The following is a 26,259-nucleotide window of genomic DNA, read 5'->3' on the forward strand; positions in this document are numbered from 1 at the left end:
CCTCTTACCATCTCTGAGGAAGAGGCAGCCGAAGGCGGTGACAGTGACAAAGGCCGCGCAGATTCCATCCAGTCGGAGAGCGAACCAGCGAGAGGTGACCAGGAACAGGAACCAGGACTCTGTGTGCAGATCCTGATGAGCGTCAAAGGTGTTCTGGAATCTCTCCTCGGCTCTGAAGGCTCGGATCGTCCACAGACCTTGGAGGGACGAGGACAGGTGGGAGAAGACGGGACTCCGAGCTGCAGAACACAGGAAATACATCAACTCACACACGCCTGCAGACACAAAAGGAAATCATACACATTAGAGGAAATGTACAATCATCATTTGTCTCTTGCCTCCCCTAACTGTCCCAGTCAGTCCTGTCACTCACTGGTGGACTCCAGGCGTTTGACGTCCCGTGACGTCTGCAGAAAGTAGCGTCTCAGGAATAGGAATATGATGAGTAGAGGAACCACAGGAATGAGGATCCAGGGCATGACTGAGGCTGCCACCGCCACCACGCCGATATTCTGCAGGATCGACTGTGGCAAGATTGGATACGCCCAGGAGACATGAAGAGAAGAAAAGATTTATGGAATATAGATACTGGATTGGGAAATCTATATTCTCCTGCCAAAATATATAGATGTTCCCCTCTAGGGCTATGAACTCACTTACCTGACTAAAATCAACAAAGGTATTAGGTAACATGGAATCCAGCTGACTGATGTCCTTAGAGAACCTGTTGAGAATTCTTCCTGTGACAGAACAGGAGGAAGTAATCCACTGGGCAAATACTGGTAAAAATCAACATTGTTTCCCACTTCATTTCAACAACAAAAATTCAATGTGATGACATTTACTCAATGTGGAAAACTGTTTGTTTTGAAAAAAGTTATCACCTGCTAAGAATGCTATATTTGGATGACTATTCCCTACTGAAATTTGGCCTCTAGGTATCCTCTGTAAGGCCAGTGGTCACCATAAATCAGGTCTTAGTTACTGGTATCTGTGCCCCTGAGCAATAAAACCGACCATGGGTGTCCTAAGCCATTAAGACGTTTAAATTGTATAGTCTATTCAACCCCAAGGTCTCAGCCTTGATTTAATGCTTCGACACCAGACACGGAAGGGTGAAACAGCGAACAGGTAAGGCAAGAGTATTTAGTTCCGCCCTCTCCTCTGGAAGGGGAGAGCATTGCTGCGAACTTCATAGAGGAATGTTTCTGTCTTCCCATATGCATATGTTTGTCTGTCTGTCTATTAAACATTTAAATATAGAAGTTGTTCACCTTGTATTTTGCATCTAGCATTTCTCCACAACTTACCCAGTTTTCAATTCCTAACAAATGTAAGGGAATGTAGTATTTTTTTTCACCCAACTTTTAACCTAAATACAAAATACTTTTTTTTTCTCTTTACATTGAATTCACGTTAGTTGACAACTCAACCAAATGTAAATCAAAACTAGATGTTGAAATGACATCTGTTGCCTTCTCACCCCCTCTCACCCAACCAGTTTCAAAGCATTTTGAGGTCAGGACTCAATTCCAAGTCTACAAGAAAAAGACAACACAAACAGATTCTATTTCACAGGGGGGTTTCTCACCAATTGGGTTAATGTCAAAGAAGCGTACAGGTGTTCGGAGGATAGAGATGAACATGCGGTTGTGCAGAGACTGAGCAGCTTTCACCAGCACATTGAACATCACCAGACTCCTGGCAAAGCCAAAGATGACTGAGGCCAGAGTCAAACCTGAACACAGAGAAGGTGACTTGTCAGTCATTACACGATTTTCCAAAGCTTCCTCCCAGGTGAGGGGACAACCTCATACTCACTTGGAAAATATTCCCATTCTTTGAAGGGAAACGTTAATATAGAGTATATGTAGGAATTCTCTTCCTCTGTATACCTGCATAAATGCCCATGTAGAAACTGAGGTCCAATTCTTGAGTGATGTTGAGGCCATTTTGGACAATCACAGTGCTGTTAATATTGAGTTTCTCCTGCTCTCCTGCCCTGTCAATCAAACAGCATTGTTATTTGAATGTTCACACTGCTATGGTCCAACTGAACTGTGAAACATATAATGAACTACTGTAACGATAGATGCTTCTTACCAATAGGCCAGCCACCAATCCTGAAGAACATACGCTACCTGTGGGTGACAAATTACATTATAGTTGATTCGATCATTGCAATGTCATTGATTCCAATGCACTGATCTGTTCAGAGTTAGATTTTGCACACATCTATCAGAAGTCAAAATGCTTGTATTTACTGTAGATGCTATGAGGTAGAATGGTAACATATGGTGACATATTCACTGCCTGACATTTTGGATGCGTTAATACCTCCGCGATGAGACTGAGAAGGACTGTGCCCAGCATAACCAGGATGCTGGCTCCTGCGTTTAAGTACTTGAAGTATAGGCTGGCGCCGATGTTGCCCTCCGATCGGCTCTCCTCTGCTATTGTCTGGACAGGCTCCTCCTGGGAGGAGACATGGACAGATAATACCCTGTTAACGAAGGGAGGGACAATCAGGGAGACATAAGAATGAAAATCCTCCTTGCGACTGTATCTAAGGGCTTGAAAGGAAGTGAGTGGGGTTTGGACCCACCGGAAGCTGTTCAGCTCCATCTTTAACAGAGTGCATGGAGGAGGTGTGGGAGACCACTGAATTCCGGGAGGAAATTGAGTCCTGGGAAAAGGCGTGTTTGACCACTGAGTGATTGTTGTAGGTTTGTGGCTCCTCCTCCTCGTCCCTCTTCAGCAGGGAGGTGAAGTCAACCCCAGAGTGCTGCAGCTCGGAGTATGTCCCCCTCCCTACCACGTGACCCTGACACACACACACACACACACACACACACACACACACACGTCACACCCTGCCCAACTTCTGGAGTCTGTATTCATATGGAAATGTATATGCCTCTGGGTGAACAATTCAATTCATAAAGATTGACAGCAGATATGTGTTATGTGCTCAACAAATTAAAAAGGTAAGCAGAAATGCACCTGTGGTCATATGTAGGTTACAAAGCATGTGTAGAATGTTAAACCCTGCCAGGAACACACCTCCTTGAGGACGAGGATCTGGTCGGCTGATTGGAGGTACTGCAACTGGTGGGTGACCAGGATGCGGGGCTTGTTCTTCAGAATACCACAGATACACCTGGACATACAGACACATGGAGAGAGACAGACAGACACTTTAAGAGCAGTTTCAACCTGCTGGTGAAGGCCTAAGGCCTGTTCTAACGTCAGAGAATCCACATCCTTTTACTTGTAAATGTTATCCAAAAACCCATTCCTGCCCTAAAGAAGCAGCCAGTAAGTAGACCTAATCTGAGTCTGGGAAGAATGTAGTTCAGTTGTACTAAAGGATAGTGGGGTAAGTTGAGCCAAAGGGTTAGTTGAGGCACCCTTTATTTCTAGGAAACCATATGCAAAATGAATCATGTTACCAAATATATACAATAGGAAGAGGTCATCATTTTATAGTTGCACCATACCTCCCCAAATCATCTTGCTGCTCAATGTGTAAATGTATGTTTTTTTAACTGTTGTGTTTTATGTTGTAAATTGGTCTGAAACCTTGTGAGCTGCTATTTTGTCTCTCTTTTAAAATATTTATTTATCTCAAATGGGACCAGCATGGTAAAACAAAACTGTTTAGCTGAAACTGTGGTTCACTCACTGTTCAAACAGGTGTCTCCCGACCTCGGCATCCACAGCACTTAGAGGGTCGTCCAGCAGGTAGATATCAGCATCCTGGTACACAGCCCTGAGACACAACAAGGCTTTCAGATAGAGACTGGAGGATATTCATCTATAGAATGTACCTCAACTCGTTTCTACTCTGGTATGAAGTGGAGCTGTGGTCTTACCGGGCCAGGTTCACTCTAGCTTTCTGTCCCCCACTGAGGGTGGCTCCTCTGTCCCCTATCAATGTCAGGTCCCCGTCTGGCAGCAGCTCCATGTCCTAAACACAGAAGTGATAACAGCGACAACAGGGGTTAACAGTCATAGAACACAAAGCCACAACAACCACTGCAAAGCTCCTAGAATAAATACCATGAGCGCTCCATTCAGTGTGTCTTACCCTCTTGAGGGCGCAGGCTCTCAGGACCTTCTCATACTTCTGAGGATGGAGCTCTTTGCCAAACAGGATGTTGCTGCGGATGGTTCCAGGGAACACCCAGGGCTGCTGGGAGGCGTAGGTCAGCTGACCTTTGACCCTCAACACGCCCTTGTCGTGAGGCAGCTCCCCTAGAATGGCGCTGAGCAGAGAGGACTGTGGGAGATGGGATGGTAAACATGTGAGCTGGCTGATATGGCTTACTACATATTTTACCATATATACACACACACTACATGACCAAAAGTATTCGGACACCTGCTCGTTGAATATCTCATTCCAAATTCATGGGCATTAATATGGAGTTGATCCCCCCCCCCCTTTGCTGCTATAACAGCCTCCACTCTTCTGGGAAGTCTTTCCACTACATTTTACATTTACATTTTAGTCATTTAGCAGACGCTCTTATCCAGAGCGACTTACAGTAGTGAATTTCAATTAATTTCATACATTTTTTTTTTTCCCGTACTGGCCCCCCGTGGGAATCGAACCCACAACCCTGGCGTTGCAAACACCATTGCAAACACCATGCTCTACCAACTGAGCCACTAGATGTTGGAACATTGGTGCAGGGACTTGCTTCCATTCAGCCACAAGACCGTTAGTGAGGTCGGGCACTGATGTTGTGCGATTAGGCCTGGCTCACAGTTGGCGTTCCAATTCTTCCCAAAGGTGTTCGATGGGGTTGAGGTCAGGCCTCTGTACAGGCTTGTCAAGTTCTTCCACACCGATCTTGACAAACCATTTCTGTATGGACCTTGCTTTGTGCAAGGGGGCATTGTCATGCATTGACACTATGCATTGGGGCAGGTAGCGTTCTCCTGGCATCCGTCAAACCCAAATTCGTCTGTCGGACTGCCAGATGGTAAAGTGTGTTTCCACTGCTCCAGAGTCTAATGGTGGCGAGCTTTACTACACCACTCCAGCCAATGCTTGGCATTGCGCATGGTGATCTTAGGCTTGTGTGCGGCTGCTCGGCCATGGAAACCCATTTCATGAAGCTCCCGACTAACAGTTATTGTGCTGACATTGCTTCCTGAGGCAGTTTGTAACTCGGTAGTGAGTGTTGCAACTGAAGACAGACGATTTTTAGACGCTACGCGCTTCAGCAGTCGCCGATCCCGTTCTGTTAGCATGTATGGCCAACCACTTCGCAGCTGAGCCATTGTTGCTCCTAGAAGTTTCCACTTCACAATAACAGCACTTACAGTTGACCGGGGCAGCTCTAACAGGGCAGAAATTTGACAAACTGACTTGTTGGAAAGGTGGCATCCTATGACGGTGCCACGTTAAAAGTCACTGAGCTCTTCAGTAAGGCTATTCGACTGCCAATGTTTGTCTATGGAGATTGCATGGCTGTGTGCTGGATCTTATACACCTGTCAGCAACAGGTGTGGATAAAATAGCCGAATTTGAAGGGCTGTTCACATACTTTTGTATATATAGTGTACTATGTACTGTGCATGACCTCTGACCTTTCCAGACCCCACAGGTCCAATGACAGCAACGAGCTGCTCTGACTTCACTGTGAGTGACAGGTTCTGGAGAGATGGGGCGTCCAGACACTGGAGAGAGAGAGAGAAGGGACATTTCATAGCTATACACGAAGCTACCACACAGGACAGGCTTCTTCTTGTTTTGTATATCAACATTTGGACATTCAACATTTGATCAGAGTATTCACCTTGTCCCAGTAGCAAATTAAGTCCTTAATCTCAACAGAGGCGTCTTTCTTTTCCTCCAGGGTGAATCTCATGTTGGGTCTCTCAATCTCATCCAACAGAAGGAAATTCTGTGGGTCAACAGAGAAATGATGCAGCCAAACAAACCTTACTAAACTACAAGAACTCATTGCACCTAGGTGAGGCACAGCAGCCATTTTGTGCCAGATGATCTATAGAGTACCTTGATCCTGCGGATACTGATGATGGTCTCGAACACCTTCTCTATGGCCTGTGGGAAGAAGAGGGTCACTGTGATCTTGATGGCACCATACAGAGACACTGCCACAAACACCCGGCTGGCTGAGATGGTGTTCCCCAGGAGGACGTAGACGGTGAAGGTGATGAAGACAATGATCTTACTGGCCGCAAAGAAGGAGACCATGTTGAGGCCTCGCAGGTAGGAGCTCGACATGATCTTGGAGATCTCTTCCCTGAGGGAAGAATGAAAGAAAGGGGGGGGGTCATAACATGGATCATTTAGCTATTTGATTTGGAATTTTAGGACCCTTTTAGGTGCATGTATATATTTAATTTCTTTTATAAAATATTGAATTTGGCCTTTACTACTGTAGCCCATAGATTCACAGTGAATAACATTCATAAATGACAACAACAAAAAAATGACAAAAAATAAATCATAAAGGAATAAGGTTTAGTAGATATAAGAAAGCTCAGGAAATATTTGTGCTTTTTTTGGACACATATTTAACCCCTTATTTTTGATGGCACAAAAATACCTCCATACATCCATTCATTTGTATGGTCTACCTTCAGATGAGTTCCCGTGACACTTGTTGGGGTCGTAGAGCAACAACAGAGAACACCATTGTGTTCATGAGAGTCTCCCCTTTCCGCAGTGGGGTCGTATTAGTTTGTCGCTCAAACGGTTCGGACGCTACAAACGCCCAATAGCGTTACTGACTTCTGAAGAGTCCAGTGGGGCTTGTAGACCATAGAGTGGTCATATTTGTTAGTAGGCCAAAACATTTGGACGCTGCAGACATTTTTCGTGAGAAGGCCAATTTTCGGGATGTCTAATGGTCTGACAAACAGCGCTATTGCTCTGCTACTTTCCACCACTGTTGCGGGAAGCCCCTTCCGCAAAAAGACTTAGCTAGCTAGCCAAAACACAAAGTCAACCAGTTCCTTTATAAATTGCAGTTCATTTTCTCAAATCGTGTTTGTCCGTTTCCCCATGCAAAAAAAACATCTAGCTTAAACTGACAGATTTGGATGGGGATTTTTTTTATGATGTTCATTAGATTGACGCACGGATGCGTCAATAGACTGAAGGATTTTAACAAAGGTTTTTCACTCAGAGGAAACATGGAAGAACTGCAGAATGACTATTACAGCTTTTGTGCACTTTGCTGCAGCCAGGAATATGGGAGGTAGAATGTTTTCGGAATGGGAATTCCACAAACGCCCCAGACATTCCACTAAAAGCTGCCATAGAATGTAACATTTAATAACATTCAGAGACAAAAACATGCAACTTCTCCTCATGTTAAAGAACAAAGAGAAGCAGAAAGAAGACTACAGCCAGGTCTCATGGCTGGATAGTGTTGGCTGGTCATGGTGAGAGGGATCAGGGGACCAGACCTGTGATGTAATTGATAGCTGTTTGTTGGCAGCTGGTGAAGTGCATGTGGCTTTGCTCCCTCTGTGAGACCCTGCTAGGGGTCCCTGGCACTCAGCCAAACACTATAAACCGCACATGCAGACATGCACACACTATATACAGTGCCTTCGGAAAGTATTCATACCCGTTGACTTATTCCACATTTGTTTTGTTGTGCCTGAATACAAAATGGATTACATTGATTTTATTTCTCACCCATCTACACACAATAACCCATAATGACAAAGTCAAAACTATTTTTTGAATTTCTTTCAAATGTATTGAAAATAAAATACAAAAATATCTAATTTATACAAGTATTCAAACCTTTGAGTCAAGTCAGGCTATTTAAAACAGCTTGACAGCTTGGGGGTATAAGCTGTCTTGGAGCCTGTTGGTCTGAGAGCCAATGCTCCAGTACCGTTTGGTATAAACCACATGGAAAGTTGCATTAATCCGATTTCTTTATATGAATAAAGACATACCAAAATTCTGCATTTTGACATATCTGTACACCCACTGTGACTTCTAGGAATAATTTATCCCACTTAAAACCTCTTAGGACGTAAGGTCCCCATTAAGCGACCGGCGTGGTTCTTGTACAGGTTCCGACTGACATTTTCGCTTATAAATCAATCTGTGGATATCGTAGATCGAAAGGGTTGAGTGATAGCCCTGGTTCCCTCGGATACAGTAGTATAACATTTTTAGAAGCATTGGACCAGAACATTTATACTGTTTGACGTCTAAATTGGAACATTAGTCATGAAGGTTAGGCTATTAGCCTGTGTGACGCAGGATGTGAAATCTGAAACCACTTGAAGCTGGGATGTCCCTCCTACCATTTAATTTGCTCTTCAGACTGTCGATCAACCCCTGGCATACATCACAGCCACGGAGAAAGCACATGCCTGCAATCGTTACATCGTAGCGCAGCAGGAGAGAGCGGTTTCATCACTGTAGCATATTCGATTTATAGCCATTCATCTAAAACAATAGATTTTAAACAAAAAACACTTTGTTTGTCATAGATGGACAAGATTAATATGAGATGAAAGGAGAGTTCCTAACGAGTTCAGGAAGACAAGCTAAAGCTCTGTTAGACGTTCACAGCAATGGGTGCAGACGTTTTGATTAAGAGCGACCTTTAGAAAACATGAACATTTTCTCCAACAAAACATACAGATATGTATTTTACAGTTATAAGGAAGGTGAAATCTTAGTCGTTGTATAATTCTTATGCTATATTTAGAAAGCATATACAGTAAGTCATTTCAAGCCTTATTCATACAGTTTTGTTGAATAGGAAATACCACCATACAAAATATTTCACTGTGTACTGGAGCATGTGTCCTCAAGTGTCAACACCTCAGCAATTTATAACTATTTCTACCAGAACGGTATGATTTTAACCTTTGAGTAAGCAGCATTACTAGTTATTGTTCATGGCCCTCATGATAAATCATTACTTTTGGGGATTATGTAGATTACATTTGACTGGTTAATCCCAAAAATGTCTCCAAGTTTCACCATCATTATAAAGCCCTAGTTATTTTTGTTGCTTTGACAAAGTCATTTCTGAAGATTATTATTTAATGCGAGTGATTCATCTTATCACATCAAATGTCTGTCTCATTTTAAGGTCAACCCTGTTAGATTAACTGAACTCTGGTTTTAAAAGAAACAAACATCTAATAGTCAAATCAGAGTATAATAATGTGTTTTGTTGTGGGAAACTGAGCTGGTTGAGCATAGCCCTGTTACAACAAGCTTCCATTCCTCCTGTCAAGGGGATTTATGGTTGATTTCAAATGAAATCGTCAACCCTGTTAAGGTCAACCCTTACTATAGTCATTATATTTAAACTTTTGAAATTGTAAAATGTTTTTTTATTAAAGGTTTGCGCATTTTTTTAATGTTAGAATTGTTTTTGTGCATCTCTGAGTGATATTCTATTGATTCTCTGGGTCATTTCATGTTTTCATGTGTATCTGAGTTATTGGCGTTCAAGCAGGCAGAAATCCGTCCGGTATGACGTAGCACTGTGATAAAGTCGCTCTCAATACACTAAGTTAATACGGAATATGACTTTTTGATCGTGAAAACGTCTATCATACGGCAGATTTCAATGCTGGCCAATGTCATAACTCGGATGGATGTCCTCTCTCGAATGAGCCATTGATCATATGTTTACGACCTCGAAAAATGTGTAATTTAACGGAGGGTCTAGCACGTTTCCTATTTGTCTGCCTCTTTAGTCCAGGGTGCATTGTATGGTGCCGTTGCCAGAGAAATATCAGAAAGAGATTGGATTCCTATCAATCAAGGAACGTATAAACGCCCCACCCAGCAGACTGTCGACCAATCGCGTTCACGGTGTCATGTGGTTGCTAAGCTAATCGTCACACAATCCCTTTTCAAAGTCAGTGTATATGACAAGAAACTTGTCTATTTTCCTCGAAAGTACATCATGGCGCGATTCCAAAGCTATACGATATTACAGATAGCAAGTTAATTACCTCACATTTCGGAAAAGATTTGTAAAGTTGTACTTTTTGTTGACGAAATTCATGCTAATGTTGGGTCCTTGTAAGAGAGCGCTCCTTGTCCCAGAATACACCACGCGACCCAGTGACGTAGACTAGTCAAGGTTTCCTATCTCCTCAAAAGTATATCTGCCGTTGCGAATGTTTGAGGCACATCGATCTGCAGATTGATATTGTCTTTGGTATTATTGTGTGTAACTACCTTTGCTACAAAGCTAGCATTACATTGTAGATTTTGTAATCGACTTGAGCTGGAACCGATTTCCGCAACAATTTTCCATGTTGCTACCAACCTTGATGGATTTCTCCTTCAAGTTGAGCATGCACTCTTTATGGCAGAATGTTCAAATTAGGTGAAATCCTGCCAAAAATGCCAAAGTAACACTACACAAAGGGTATTCATTTGGTGGAATGACCCATTTATTTTCTGGTCTTTGATATCCCCCTTTGAAAACAACAGTTGCAAGCATGCAAAAGTTATTTTCAATTTAAAATCAACACATCGAAGGGAAATTCATATATAAAAATATAGCCGCAAGCAGCCATGGTGGGGTTCAAGCACCATCGCTCCACAGCGCCACCATCGAGACAAAAGACTGAGACAGTACAAGGAGCAGCAGCGTAGCCTAGTGGATAGAGCATTGGACTAGTAACTGAAAGGTTGCAAGATCGAATCCCCGAGCTGACAAGGTACAAATCTGTCGTTCTGGCCCTGAACAAGGCAGTTAACCTACTGTTCCAAGGCTGTCATTGAAAATAAGAATTTGTTGTTAACTGACTTTAGTTAAAAAAAATTTTTTTAAATTAGAATGTTAAAAGGGATTGATCGCATCTAGCTGAGGGTTGTTGGTCTATCATACCGTTTGTGTATCCAGCTAATAGAAATAAACATATACAGATGAAGTCTGAAGTTTACATACCACTTAGCCAAATACATTTAAACTCTGTCACAATTCCTGACATTTATTCCTAGTAAAAATTCCCTGTCTTAGGTCAGTTAGGATCACCACTTTATTTTAAGAATGTGAAATGTCAGAATAATAGTAGAGAGAATGATTTATTTCAGCTTTTATTTCTTTTTTCACATTCCCAGTGGGTCAGAAGTTCACATACACTCAATTAGTATTTGGTAGCATTGCCTTTAAAATTGTTTAAGTTGGGTCAAACATTTTGGGTAGCCTTCCACAAGCTTCCCACAATAAGTTGGGTGAATTTTGGCCCATTCCTCCTGACAGAGCTGGTGTAACTGAGTCAGGTTTGTAGGCCTCCTTGCTAGCACACGTCTTTTCAGTTCTGCCCACACATTTTCTATAGGATTTAGGTCAGTGCTTTGTGACGGCCACTCCAATACCTTGACCTTGTTGTTCTTAAGCCATTTTGCCTCAAATTTGGAAGTATGCTTGGGGTCATTGTCCATTTGGAAGACCCATTTGCGACCAAGCTTTAACTTCCTGACTGATGTCTTGAGATGTTGCTTCAAAATATTCATATACATTTCCCTACCTCATGATGCCATCTATTTTGTGAAGTGCACCAGTCCCTCCTGCAGCAAAGCACCCCCACAACATGATGCTGCCACCCCAGTGCTTCACGGTTATGATGGTGTTCTTCGGCTTGCAAGCCTCCCCCTTTTTCCTCTAAACATAACGATGATCATCATGGCCAAACAGTTCTATTTTTGTTTCATCAGACCAGAAGACATTTCTCCAAAAAGTACAATCTTTGTCCCTAAGTGCAGTTGCAAACCGTAATCTGGCTTTTTTATGGCGGTTTTGGAGCAATGGCTTCTTCCTTGCTGAGCGGCCTTTCAGGTTATGTCGATATAGGACTCGTTTTACTGTGGATATAGATACTTTTGTACCCGTTTCCTCCAGCATCTTCACAAGGTCCATTGCTGTTGTTCTGGGATTGATTTGCACTTTTCGCACCACAGTACGTTCATCTCTAGGAGTCAGAACGCATCTCCTTCCTGAGCAGTATGACGGCTGCGTTGTCCCAAGGTGTTTATACTTGCGTACTATTGTTTGTACAGATGAACGTCGTACCTTCAGGTGTTTGGAAATTGCTCCAAAGGATGAACCAGACTTGTGGAGGTCTACAATTTTTTTTCTGAGCTCATAGTTGATTTCTTTTGATTTTCCCATGATGTCAAGCAAAGAGGCACTGGGTTTGAAGGTAGGCCTTGAAATACATCCACAGGTACACCTCCAATTGACTCAAATTATGTTAATTAGCCTATCAGAAGCTTCTAATGCCATGACATAATTTTATGGAATTTTCCAAGCTGTTTAAAGGCACTGTCAACTTAGTGTATGTAAACTTCTGACTCACTGAAATTGTTATACAGTAAATTATAAGTTAAATATTCTGTCTGTAAACAATTGTTAGAAAAATGACTTGTCATGCAAAGTACATGTCCTAACCGACTTGCCAAAACTATAGTTTTACAAGAAATTTGTGGAGTGGCTGAAACACTTAGGTTGAAGTCATTACTTCTTGTTCATGTAAACTTCCGACTTCAACTGTACAATTTATGTTACTACTGTAGTTTTTACCTTCGGACTTCATTGACGAGTGCTGAGAAGGGCTTTTCCCAGGCATACATTTTGATGATCCTGATTCCAGACACCACTTCATTCATGGTGCGTATTCTACTGTCAGTGAGGACAGCGGTTTTACTCCTGCAAGAAAAGGAGTTCAGTCAGTTCAGTCATATCTCCTCCTTGTGAATAAAACACTTTCTGACGTTTCCCGAGTTTAACGAACCGACGGCAATGTTTCAATTGCATTTAATGAAGATAACTCTTTAGTAGAATCAGAGAAGTCAGCATTGCTTTAGGGTTTCATAACGCCTAATCAAAACTATTACTTCCAGCACTTGTGTCGTTGATCGTGTGAACAACTGCCAAAGCAAGAGTTCACTATTCAGTTTTCCAGTCAATATGCCAGCCAACATGTGAAGCTAACTTTTCTTCACACGTGCTTAGTGTTCCAAAAGGCAAATTATTAGTCAAAACAAAAAAGGGATTTAAAACAAGGACATTATTAACATATAGGTTGACCTATGGGTTACCATTTAACAGGTAGCTCTGACAATCACTTTAGCATAGGAGCCACTCACTGAAAAACGTTGCCCCCTATAGATAAGGACAAGGTCAACTTTTCTCAAGAAGACCCCACTCTAAGTTCAAGCCATGTCATGTAACTTATGTAATTCACCTGAGGGAGCCGAAGAGCTTTCCAAACATGGTCTGTAGTGGCATGAGGAACACAAGGACAGCCACGCCTGCCAGGCACGACGGGCCAATCTCATACCACAGGAGTATGATAACCACCACAGCCTGCAGAGGTGCTATCCAGAGGTAGTGCAGATTGGTGGTCACCTGCAAAGACCAGTGATCCTTGGTTAATTTAGCTGTTACATAATTTCTAAGTAGTTGCATTTAACATAACAAAGATGATAATGGTCCTTCGAGCTGGATTCATGACCTAATACAGCGGCCAACAGGCCACGCTTGTCATCATACCACTGAAGAAGCTGCATGGGCCCCCCATGTTATATACATTTATATTCTTTCAGTCTGGTTTGAGTTTAGCATCGGACTATTGTAAATATTTGTGCTAAGCAACCATCTGCATTTTCCATTCATCCATGACTTTGTTCTCTCTGTGGATTTAACTTATGTACTTTAGTTGCAAGGACAGGATGACAGACAGCTCAAAGGCATTCCAGATATTGGTGCATTCCATTCCTGTACATTTGACGAATGGTCAATTGTTATATAAGCCAGAGCCATACTCTTCAGAAACCTATGGAATGAAGGGTGATGATGTGCTCAACCATTTCATCCAAAGTAACCGCATGTCTTCATGCACGTCTTGCTTTTACCTCATCAAACTTGTTGACATCGTTGGATAGCAGGTTCACTATTTGGCCTGTGGTTGTTTTTCCCATCGCTGCACTGCTGAGACACAGGGCCTATGGGGGAATTACATTTACTAGTAAATTGTTCTTGAAGATTTTAATTTGTATAATCCTGTATGCAAGTATGTAGTGTATAATGACCTTATTGTAGATCATGTGACACATGGCCACTCGTATCTGCATGCCGGTCCTCAGGACGTGGTAGTAATAATGAATTTGGAGGACGGTCAGCGCGACAGTGGACAGAGAGATACCAGCAGCGTAGCCAAAGGCCTCATACAGCGCGTCCATATCATCAGGATCGTACTTCTCAAAGTACTGGATCAGCTTTCCCAAGAACACTGGCTGGATCACCTTAATCACCTCCTATTGGGGGAACAAGAGAGAGGTAGAGCGATTTCAACCTGAACTAAAATCCACTTATTTACACTGTAAAAGCTGACATATATGGATATACAGTTGAAGTCGGAAGTTTACATACACTTATGTTAGAGTTATTAAAACTTGTTTTTCAACCACTCCACAAATTTCTTGTTCACAAACTATAGTTTTGGCAAGTCAGTTAGGACATCTACTTTGTGCATGACAAGTAATTTTTCTAACAATTGTTTACAGACAGATAATTTCACTTATAATTCACTGTATCACAATTCCAGTGGGTCAGAAGTTTACATACACTAAGTTGACTGTGCCTTTAATCAGCTTGGAACATTCCAGAAAATGATGTCATGGCTTTAGAAGCTTCTGATAGGCTAATTGACATCATTTGAGTCAATTGGAGGTGTACCTGTGGATGTATTTCAAGGCCTACCTTCAAACTCAGTGCCTCTTTGCTTGAAATCATGGGAAAATCAAAAGAAATCAGCCAAGACCTCATTAAAAAAAATTGTAGACCTCCACAAGTCTGGTTCATCCTTGGGAGCAATTTCCAAACGCCTGAAGGTACCACACTCATCTGTACAAACAATAGTACGCAAGTTTAAACATCATGGGGCCACACAGCCATCATACCGCTGAGGAAGGAGACGCGTTCTGTCTCCTAGAGATTAACGTACTGTGGTGAGAAAAGTGCAAATCAATCCCAGAACAACAGCAAAGGACCTTGTGAAGATGCTGGGGGAAACGGGTACAAAAGTATCTATATCCACAGTAAAACGAGTCCTATATCAACATAACCTGAAAGGCCGCTCAGCAAAGAAGCCACTGCTCCAAAACCGCCATATAAAAGCCAGACTACGGTTTGCAACTGCACATAGGGATAAAGATTGTACTTTTTGGAGAAATGTCCTCTGGTCTGATGAAACAAAAATAGAACTGATTGGCCATAATGGCCATTGTTATGTTCAGAGGAAAAAGAGGAGGCTTGCAAGGCAAAGAACACCATCCCAACCGTGAAGCACAGGGGTGGCAGCATCATGTTGTGGGGGTGCTTTGCTGCAGGAGGGACTGGTGCACTTCACAAAATAGATGGCATCATGAGGTAGGAAAATTACGTGGATATATTGAAGCAACATCTCAAGACATCAGTCAGGAAGTTAAAGCTTGGTCGCAAATGGGTCTTCCAAATAGACAATGACCCCAAGCATACTTCCAAAGTTGTGACAAAATAGCTTAAGGACAACAGTCAAGGTATTGGAGTGGCCATCACAAAGCCCTGACCTCAATCCTATAGAAGATTTGTGGGCAGAACTGAAAAGGCATGTGCGAGCAAGGAGGCCTACAAACCTGACTCAGTTACACCAGCTGTCAGGAGGAATGGGCCAAAATTCAGCCAACTTATTGTGGGAAGTTTGTGGAAGGCTACCCAAAACGTTTGACCCAAGTTAAACAATTTAAAGGCAATGCTACCAAATACTAATTGAGTGTATGTAAACTTCTGACCCACTGGGAATGTGATGAAAGAAATAAAAGCTCAAATAAATCAATCACTCTCTATTATTCTGACAATTCGCATTCTTAAAATAAAGTGGTGATCCTAACTGACCTAAGACAGGGCATTTTTACTAGGATTAAATGTCAGGAACTGTGAAAAACTGAGTTTAAATGTATTTGGCTAAGGTGTATGTAAACTTCCGACTTCAACTGTATAACCCACTCACCATGTACTGTAGTTACATAGGTCAAATGTTATTTAAAAAAACAGGCAAACGTATATTTCTACATACTACAGTGAAACTAAAGATCCCCAGCACTGCGTAGGGTTTCCCATAGCACTTCACGATGGCTTTGGTGAGTTTAGGCATCCTCAGTTCCTTGGCAGCCATTCGAACCTCCTTATCCCAATGTCTGTAAAGATTAGCACATTGTTAGACTATGATCAGAAAACTGAACACAGGCCATTAATATTTTCATAATCTCTATTTCGGGCTATTTGGAGCCTAAATACACAAATGGTGCTAAATTCAGTGTTTAACATGAAACTTCAAATGGAGCAAGGGAGGTAATCTCTCAATGCTCAGAAAACAAAAAATACAATAAGGGATGTAAACAAGGAAGAGGGAAAGTGCTAGGCTAGGGGATAAGTCTAGGGGATAGGCCTAGGCTAGGGAATAGAGCTAGGTCCTAGGGGATAGGGCTAGGGAGAAAAATAGAGCTGGGTCACAGCATGTCATACCTCTGTAGTTCCTCTCCCAGGCCCTGAGAAGCATCATCAGGAAGCACTTGGTACATGTCATCTTCCTCTAGCCTCCGCTTATTTCCAATACTGAATAAAGGGGTTACCCAACTGATAGAGAAGGAAAAGGAGAGAGCGAGAGAGAGAGCAGGTTAATTAACCTATGTATTAATTAGCCAGTGCAATAACCAATTAACTAATGCAATAATTAACCAATGCACATTGAGGAAAGAGAAAACACAAAATAGGAAGTGGATGTGTATGAGCAACATTTAATCCACGAATCCCAATGTCAAAATGCACTGTACTAAATGTTCTGCTTTATGGGGGTTGCTATTAGTATATACATGTAGTAGAAGGGCCTGGTTTTTGGAAGAACTCTACTGGCCTTGTTTGTTTGCACTGCCCTACGACAACTTGGTTGAAGAGTAACAAATTAGATGTACCTTAAAAAGATAAAGCTACTTATTTATGAATGTGTTAACCAATAGCTCATTTGCTTTAGTTGTGTCAGCCAACTTTACGTGACCTCAGCCACTCTCCCTCAGCAGTGTCACTGATATAGGAATTAGTATGGTACAAAGAATATCCTATTACAGGTGGCAACTGTTGCGTGATCAATATGCATGCAAGAACAATGTTTTTACATCTAAATGCAAGGAGCACTGTGAACTTTCCCCCTTTCTCAGTACCACAAACCACGCCGGTACAATTGTATAAATGTCAACAGAACACGTTTAGTTCGACATGGTGGGATCCATTTGTTGGTAAAATGTATTTATGGGCAAATATTGATATAATAACCATCATATTGTAGTAAATTTGGAGTCATGCGATGATATCTTGTGTGGTCCTCCCACTACGACTCAGGAAAGCATGCAGTTTATTAAGCTACAGTTTAAATCAATTATGATGAACTTCACAGGGTGCTGAATTTGCAAGGTGATGAGTTTGATGCTCCTTTCCAATAAATATTAAGGGTCTTATTCTGGTGACATGATTGATGCTTGGCTGCCGTTTGACAAATAATATCGGCATTATCCATAATAATCTTGGGTAGCCTACCCACACTGCATCTGTTTGTTAAAGCAGGGTTTCCCAAACTCGGTCCTGGCCCCCCCGGTGCATGTTTAGTTTTTTGCCCTGTCATTACACAGCTGATTCAAATAATCAACTCATCATCAAGCCTTGAATATTTTAAATCTGCTGTGTAGTGGTAGGGCAAAAACAAATGTGCACCCATGTACTGAATTCCCATTCATTATATGGAAATGTAATGGCAAAAGGCAGATTTATTTATATTCATATGGAAATCTGTTGCTAATTGAATGGAAACCTAGCTACTGTTACCTTGTTTTTCAGCTTGAAAGAACATTGCAACTGGTTGCCTCCTTCTAGACTGAAGCAATGAGCAGTGTGGAATGGCACATTCAGATCTGGATGTGTCAAATCATATATCTTCATCTTGCTCAAAACAACCAGTTCATCATACTGTGCATCAACACTGTGCAACATTCTCTCTGAACTCTAGTAGTGCTTTATGACACACGGGATAGAAGGTTAACTTTTTGACTGACCTGTGATCAGTTTGCTTGCTTTGCTCTACTGATTTTATGGTGTTTCCTAACCCTGCAAAACACTGAATGGATAATCAGGCAGCATTGAATGGATACTCTGGGGTCTGTGGTCAGCCGTACCACTTCCACTGAAGGATGGGGCTGGAGAAATGGAACCGCTCTCAAATGTAATAGATGCTTTACATTGATTCTTTACAAGACTCAAAAGACAACAAAAATATAAACAAGAGTAATACAAGTACAACCATATTTTGGGTTTTGATACTTGAAATGAGCATGTAACAGCAGAGAATATCCAGATAGTGGTATTTTTAAAAGAGACCACTGACACTTAAAGGAAAATTCCACCCCAAAACGATATTTTAGTATTTGTTTTATTAACCTGTTGTTGATATGGTAAGTGTACCTAATAAGCCCACCAAAATCTACGTTTAGATATTTCTAACACATACTGCACACATTTTTAGAGAGATCAAATAACAAATAAAGTGGAGATGAATCTCTGATCAAGTTTTATGACTTTACTTAACAAGAGACAAATATTTGATTAAATATGTGAAAAGTCCAGACTGGGCTTAATGGGTACTGAATGTACCCTTTCAGCCCATGTGTGTTCCAAAAAAGCCCACCTCTTATATAATTCATCTCCAAATGTTCAAAACGTACAAGCTGACATTTCTTATGTAAAATGTGATTATATTAATTTACCCTAAAGTTATTCAAATAAACTGATCATTACCATGTCATTACATTTTGGGATGGCAGGTAGCTTAGTGGTTAGAGCGTTGGGCCAGTAACCGAAAGGTTACCTAGTTAAATAAAAATGAAAGTAGCACTCCTAACAAGGGGATGTCCAATTGTATCCACAGATAATGTACACTTAGGCTTTTGTTCAATTGTATCCACAGATAATGTACACTTAGGCTTTTGTTCAATTGTATCCACAGATAATGTACACTTAGGCTTTTGTTCTTGCCAACCACTGATTCAACTAATCAAAGACTTCAATCAAGACTTGATTAGTTGAATCAGGTATGATTTTGTTTGGATAGAACAAAACCCTACCACACTGGCCCTCGGTGGATAAGAAACCATGCAAAGACTACACACCACTTTCAATTAATTATCTGAAAGTTGATTCACATTTGGGGTGGCAGGTAGCCTAGTGGTTAGAGCGTTGGACTAGTAACCGAAAGGTTGCAAGATCGAATCCCCGAGCTGACCAGGTAAAAATCTGTCATTCTGCCCCTGAACAAGGCAGTCATTGAAAATAAGAATTTGTTCTTAACTGACTTGCCTAGTAAAATATATTAAAAAAAAACATTTGCGGTACAGCTATTCTTGTTAATTAGTTGAACTTCTCTTTCTAAAGCCCATCTGAAGAGTTGAACCATAGACATTTACATTCTGTATAGAGGGAGTGCTTTGGAAAGTATTCAGACCACTTTTTCCATATTTTGTTACGCATTATTCTGAAATTGATTAATCCCCCCTCCATCTCCTCAATCTACACACAATCACAGAGCAAAAACAGGTTTTTAGAATTTTTTGAAAATTTATATAAACCAGAATGATCCCATTTACATAAGAGTAGCACCTTTGGCAACAATTACAGCCTTGATTGAGTCTTCTTGGGTATGACGCTACAAGCTCGGTACACCTGTATTTGGAGAGTTTTTCCCATTCTTCTCTGCAGATCCTCTCAAGCGCTGTCAGGTTGGATGGGGAGCGTTGCTGCACAGCTATTTTCAGGTCTCTCCAGAGATGTTAGATCGGGTTCAAGTCCGGGCTCTGGCTGGGCCACTCAAGGACATTCAGTGACTTGTCCCAAAGCCACTCCTGCGTTGTCTTGGATGTGTGCTTAGGGTCGTTGTCCTGTTGGAAGGTGAACTTTTGCCCCAGTCTGAGGTCCTGAGCGCTCTGGAGCAGGTTTTCATCAAGGATCCTGACTAGTCTCCCAATCCCTGCCACTGAAAAACACCCCCACAGCATGATGCTGCTACCACAATGCTTCACCGTAGGGATGGTGCCAGGTTTTCTCCAGGCATGACGCTTGGCATTCAGGCCAAAGAGTTCAATCTTGGTTTCATCAGACCAGAGAACCTTGTTTCTCATGGTCAGAGTTTTTAGGTGCCTTTTGGCAAACTCCAAGAGGGCTGTCATGTGCCTTTCACTGTGGAGTGGCTTCCGTCTGGCCACTACCATAGAGGCCTGATTTCAGAACTCCACCAGAGATTGTTGTCCTTCTGGAAGGTTCTCCCATTTCCACAGAGGAACTCTAGAGCTCTGGCAGAGTGACCATCGGGTTCTTGGTTACCTCCCTGACCAAGGCCCTTCTCCCCCGATTGCTCAGTACGTTCTGTAATGATTGCAGAACACACAGTAAATAGCTTAGTTACTCTCCTGAAAATGAAAAACAATTTAGCCTTTAGGGGATGGATCTGGATCTTCATCCTGAAGAATAATTAAAACATTTAATAAGGCTGATTCAGTAAGGTATTTGGTGTTTTGTTTACATCATGGCATTGTTGAATACTAGTTTCTGATTGGTTTGAAAGGCATTCTATTTCATTATAGCGCACAATACAGCGCATTCGGAAAGTATTCAGACCTCTTGACTTTTTCCACAATATTTGCACGATTCTTTTTCAAATTCTTCAAGCTCTGTCAAGATGGTTGTTGATCATTGTTAGACAGCCATTTTCAAGACGTCCCATATATTTCCAAGCCGATTTAAGTCAAAACTGTAACTAAGCCACTCAGGAACATTCAATGTTGTCTTGGTAAGCAACTCCAGTGTATATTTTGCCTTGTGTTTTAAGTTATTGTCCTGCTGAAAGGTGAATTTGTTTCCCCAATGTCAGTTGGCAAAGAGACTGAACCAGGTTTTCCTCTAGGATTTTTCCTGTGCTTAGCTCTGTCCTTGCCGATGACAAGTATACCCATAACATGATGCAGTCACCACCATGCTTGAAAATATGAATAGTGGTACTCAGTGATGTGTGGTTGGATTTGCCCAAAATGTAATTGTATTCAGGACATAAAGTTAATTTCTTTGCCACATTTTGGAAAGTAATACTTTAGTGCCTTGTTGCAAACAAGATACATGATTGAATATTTTATTCTGTACAGACTTCCTTTTCACTCTGTCATTTAGGTTAGTATTTTGGAGTAACTACAATGTTGTTGATCCATCCTCAGTTCTCATACCACAGCCATTAAACTCTAATGGTTTTAAAATCACCATTGCCTCATGGTGAAATCCCTGAGGGGTTTCCTTCCTCTCCGGCAACTGAGTTAGGAAGGATGCCTGTATCTTTGTAGTGACTGGGTGTATTGATACACGATCCAAAGTCTAATGAATAACTACCATGCTCAAAGGGATATTCAATGTCTGCTTTTTCTTAACCCATCTACCAATAGGTGCCCTTCTTTGCGAGGCATTGGAAAACCTCCCAGGTCTTTGTGGTTGAATCTGTGCTTGAAATTCACTACTCGATTGAGGGACCTCAAGATAATTGTAAGTGTGGGTTACAGAGATGAGGCAGTCATTCAAAAATCATGTAAAACATTACTGCACACAGAGTAAGTCCAATAAGTATTAGGTGACCTAAGCACATTTTTACTCCTTAACTTATTTAGGCGTGGCATAACAAAGGGGTTGAATACTTATTTACTCAAGACATTTCAGCTTTTCATTTTGAACTAATTTGTAAACATTCTGAAACCATACATCCCACTTCGATATTATGGAGTATTGTGTGCAGGCCAGTGACACAAAATCTCCATTTAATACATTTTGAATTCAGGCTGTAACACAACAAAATGTGGAAAAAGTCAAGGGTTGTGAATACTTTCTGAAGGCACTTCAGCTTGCTTGCTTCAACAGAGATTAGGCTTTTGGAATGAGCTTGACATCGGCAAGTCCTCGTACTGGTGAAGTTGTCAGTCAGACTTCTGTCATCACCACTATAGATGGCAAGTAAATCAAACAATATTTGGACATAAGCTAACTTTCAGGGTATCAACTAGATGGCTAACTAGCCATATTGACATATTTTATTAGTTTGCTAGCCAATTTTACATGGTCAGGGCCAGCTCTAGCTTTTTGGGGGCCCTATGCAAGATTTGGTTTCTCCCCCTCCAACCCCACACCTTGCAGCAAAACTTTTTAATTGCCCCCTTCTTGACCGTAGAGAAAGAAATTTATGTTTTAAAATTTAATTTCCTGCAATTCTACACATTAATCAATGTAGCCTATTATGTCTGTCAGCAGAAGTCATGATTAAACACTCTTAAAAACAATGTGTCACGACGTGGCCCTTTTGGGTGTACATTGTGGCTCCCCCGAGCTGACCAGGTAAAAATCTGTCATTCTGCCCCTGAACAAGGCAGTTAACCCACTGTTCCTAGGCCGTCATTGAAAATAAGAATTTGTTCTTAAACTGACTTGCCTAGTTAAATAAAAGGTAAAATAAAAAAACATGCTGAAATGGTTAAGAACTACAACTCTACCAAAGGACAAGACGGGGAACGTGGAGATCATTCCCACATTGAAATGGCTAAGAAATCTACAAACTAAAAGAACAATTATTCAGACTGCAGCAGTTTAAATACTTTAGTCTGGTAAACGCATCCGTTCTAAGAACATTTCTGAATGGTACTCTGAAGTATCCGACCTAACAACCTATGACTTTGATCTCTGGTGGACAAACCAGAGGCTCCATGTCGACTGACTATCCAGCAGATGGACCGGCAGTCGCAGAGAGGGACAACAAAGGCAGACACTCGTAAATATGTAAATTGCAATTTATTTTCTAAATAGCGGGTGTTCATGTTCAAATGGTATAGAAGTTTAGTTTATTCGGACCCCCATTAGCTACTGCACATGCCACAGCTACTCTTCCTGGGATCCACATAAAATGTACAAATACATGACAAAGTACAGAACACCATAAGATATTAAATATATAAACTAAATAAGTTATATCGGAAAGACACCAAGCGACAACAAACATACTATTAATATATACAGTACAGATGAATTCGATTTTTCGAAAGAGGAGAGGCGCTGTGATACACTCATTTATAAATTCTGTTTTTTAAAGCTAAACTTGCTTTTTGCCTGAGTAACCTCTGGTGCAGAGCATTCAACTCGGGGCTCTATGCGTGCTCTGGAAAATAATGCAACTCTGTGGAAGGTGAGTTCCACTCCTATAGCACACATTGTGGAACACATTTATGGAGCCAGATACCTGCCAAAAGGTTTAACGTATGTATCGTTAGGGTTGTAAGAAAATCCATATGTAAATTGTTAGGATCGTAAGAAAAGCCATGCGGAAAACGCAAACGTTAAAATAGATCTGTAAATGTACATAGTTATGTTACAACTATGAATTAACATTTTCACGTCTCCCTTTACTTGGTTACAGATCTTTTTTATGCGTACAAACTTTTGTCAGTAATGTGGCATCTGCAAAAGACATGAACCAAACGTAGCTAGTCAATCAAGCAACTCTAGCCCAGACGTTAAGAGTTGCTTTGCTGCTTCTGGTTTCATTTCAATAAAAAAGTCTAGAGCTTGTTTTAGAACTGCATTCAATAACGACGTTATACCAGTAGATGGCGTAGTATAGGCTTGGGCCTTGAGCAAATGACTTGAGAGAGAATGACAAAGACACAGAAGAGCCTTGTCTAGAATATCCACCTGAATTTCAAAATAGAAAGTAAATATGATTTAGGGTAGGCCTATTCCGTTATCTAAATATGCCATGCTGTTGTGTGTTATTTAAATAGCCAAATAATTGCATACATTTATTTTTATAGCTGCACTTGTTCCAGTATTTGGGAGCACGGACTGTAGGCCTTATATTAGCCATTTTGACTGTTGTATTAGTGAATTCCACTCTGTATGTAGGCTTGTTACAGCCATTTGCATTGCACAACCCCATCCAGTAAAGGCTATATCCATATCAATAAATGAGACAAAACAACATATTGACTAAGTCTTGGCTATAACCTGTCCTGAGTGAAATAGCCATCGGGTCCCAAATGGTCAAGACTAACTATAGCTAATTCTTATTGGCAGATCTGTTTTCCCCATCAGCCACTGCACGTGCTTCTTCAACTATTTTGTTCACATGTTATTTAGAGGCTATATTTAGAGGCCTGTGAGCTTGGGTCTCTTTTTAAAGGGAGCCCTATAATAAAAACAAATAGAGTTCTAAAATTATTCCGTAAGATACCAGTACCCAAAATTATAGCCTGAATTGCAATGCCTACAAGTTGAAGACCTATTTTTTATTTGGATAGGCCTAAATTAAACATTTAATTATTAAAGTGATAGGCTAAAATACTTTGGATAATTTGAATAATTTTGAATACACATGGATTTCAATAAACAAATGGATAAGACTGTTCTATTCTCTTTGATTTCGTTCCTATTGCAACTGACATATCACCGAATGAATGGCAAATGACTGAATGGATGACATACTAACTGACTGAAGTGAATGAAGTAAATGTTCAAATATGTTAGAATGACGAGTTGCACGCATCATGCATGCTCTGCACTTTATTTGGCTAGTAGGCAAATAGACCTACATTAGGGTATAATGACTGACTTCGTGCCTACAGAAGGGCATCTTCTGAGGCTGAGGGGTGCTCTTCCGAAGGCGCACGGTGCTGCGGTGCTGCATGGAGATCACAAGCTCTTCAACTGGGCGGAAGTGTGGTGATGGAGGGAATAGCCTATACGGAGACCACTGCAACAGAGTTATTGTAAAGTATGGGAATAAGCTTATGCCAGACTTAGCCTACGTTTAACTTCTCCCTAGTTCATTTCAAAGGTCATATGTTCATGACCCGGGTTAGGGTAGGCCGTCATTGTAAAATAAGAATTTGTTCTTAACTGACCTGTCTAGTTAAATAAAAGGTTAATGACCCGATTCATTTAAATCATGTCAAATTACTTTAAATTCCTATTAACAGAATATGTTTTGGCAAGATTGAGTGATGAGATAAATCTAAATATTATATTTAAAAATATATATGTTCAGTGGCAAAGACTCCAGTGGTCATAATTCATTCACCTAACATCTATTATTATTATTCTGTGTTTCATTACTCCTGGTACAGTGCCCTCCACTAATATTGGCACCCTTGGTAAATATGAGCAAAACGGGCAATGGAAAAAAAACCTCTTTGCTGTTTATCCTCTTGGTCTTTCATTGAAAATATTCACAAAAATCAAACCTTTAATTTAAGTGATTGAAAAAAAAAAGTGAAGTTAATGAAATAAACATTTTCTCCGAAACATGTGCCACAATTATTGACACCCCTAGAAATTCTTGAGTAAAATCTAACTGAAGAAAATTCCCATTCATATTTTACGTTATGTTCACCTGAGTGATTGGGCCAAGTTCCCATAGTCATCCATCACTATGGGAAAGACCCAAGAATACAGTTATGATGTGCAACAAAGACTGTTGAGCTGCACAAATCAGGAAATGGCTATAAGAAAATAGCTCAATGGTTGAAAATGCCAATTTCCACTATCAGGGCAATAATTAAGAAGTTTTAATCAACTGGAGATGTTAACAATGGGCCTGGAAGAGGACATGTGTCTATATTGACCCCACGCACAGTGAGGAGGATGGTTTGAGAGGTCAAAAAAATCTACACTGATCACAGTTGGAGAATTGCAGACATTAGTTGGGTCTTGGGGTCAGAAAGTCTCCAAAACTACAATAAGACGCCACCTACATAACCACAAGTTGTTTGGGAGGGTTGCAATAAAAAAGCCTTTGCTGTCATCAAACAAACTCAAGCGCCTACAGATTGCCAAATGTTACTGGAACTTTCAATGGTCAGATGAGAAAAATAATAATAATAATTGGAAACAATCACCAGAGGTGGGTTTGGCGTAGACAGAAAGATAGCCATGCAGAAAAGTACCTCATCCCCACTGTGAAGTATGGTGGTGGATCTTTGATGTTGTGGGGCTGTTTTTCTTCCAAAGGCCCTGGACAACTTGTTAGGATACATGGTAGAGGTCGATCGATTATGATTTTTCAACGCTGATTCCGATTATTGGAGGACCAAAAAAAGCTAATACCGATTAATCG

At 41.1% G+C, this 26,259-nt stretch overlaps 1 protein-coding gene across 1 annotated transcript; it reads right to left on the reverse strand.

The window, feature by feature from the left end:
- Window positions 1-129: 129 nt before the first annotated feature.
- On the reverse strand, window positions 130-24,938 carry LOC115196114 (multidrug resistance-associated protein 4-like). The gene is made up of 22 exons (XM_029756697.1): window positions 24,737-24,938; window positions 16,557-16,667; window positions 16,108-16,228; window positions 14,084-14,308; window positions 13,907-13,996; window positions 13,237-13,400; window positions 12,573-12,698; window positions 6,032-6,281; window positions 5,811-5,918; window positions 5,602-5,691; window positions 4,091-4,282; window positions 3,876-3,970; window positions 3,686-3,772; window positions 3,064-3,160; window positions 2,606-2,824; window positions 2,338-2,475; window positions 2,104-2,141; window positions 1,896-2,002; window positions 1,592-1,738; window positions 661-740; window positions 339-524; window positions 130-239 (listed from the first exon to the last, which is right to left on the reverse strand). Exons 1-21 carry the CDS (start codon window positions 24,829-24,831, stop codon window positions 366-368), a joined length of 2,739 nt encoding a protein of 912 aa, XP_029612557.1. The 5' UTR covers window positions 24,832-24,938; the 3' UTR covers window positions 130-239; window positions 339-365.
- Between the last annotated feature and the right edge of the window lie 1,321 nt (window positions 24,939-26,259).

The sequence above is a fragment of the Salmo trutta genome, chromosome 6 (genome assembly GCF_901001165.1).
Source record: "Salmo trutta chromosome 6, fSalTru1.1, whole genome shotgun sequence".
Lineage (NCBI taxonomy): Eukaryota > Metazoa > Chordata > Actinopteri > Salmoniformes > Salmonidae > Salmo > Salmo trutta.

Coding starts and splice junctions, on each gene's coding strand:
- LOC115196114 (XM_029756697.1), bottom strand. CDS start 24,831: ATGCAGCACCGCAGCACCGTGCGCCTTCGGAAGAGCACCCCTCAGCCT. Junction 16,229..16,556: donor CTGGGAGAGGAACTACAGAG/GTATGACATGCT, acceptor TAATCTTTACAG/ACATTGGGATAAGGAGGTTC. Junction 2,825..3,063: donor AGATCCTCGTCCTCAAGGAG/GTGTGTTCCTGG, acceptor TGTGTGTGTCAG/GGTCACGTGGTAGGGAGGGG.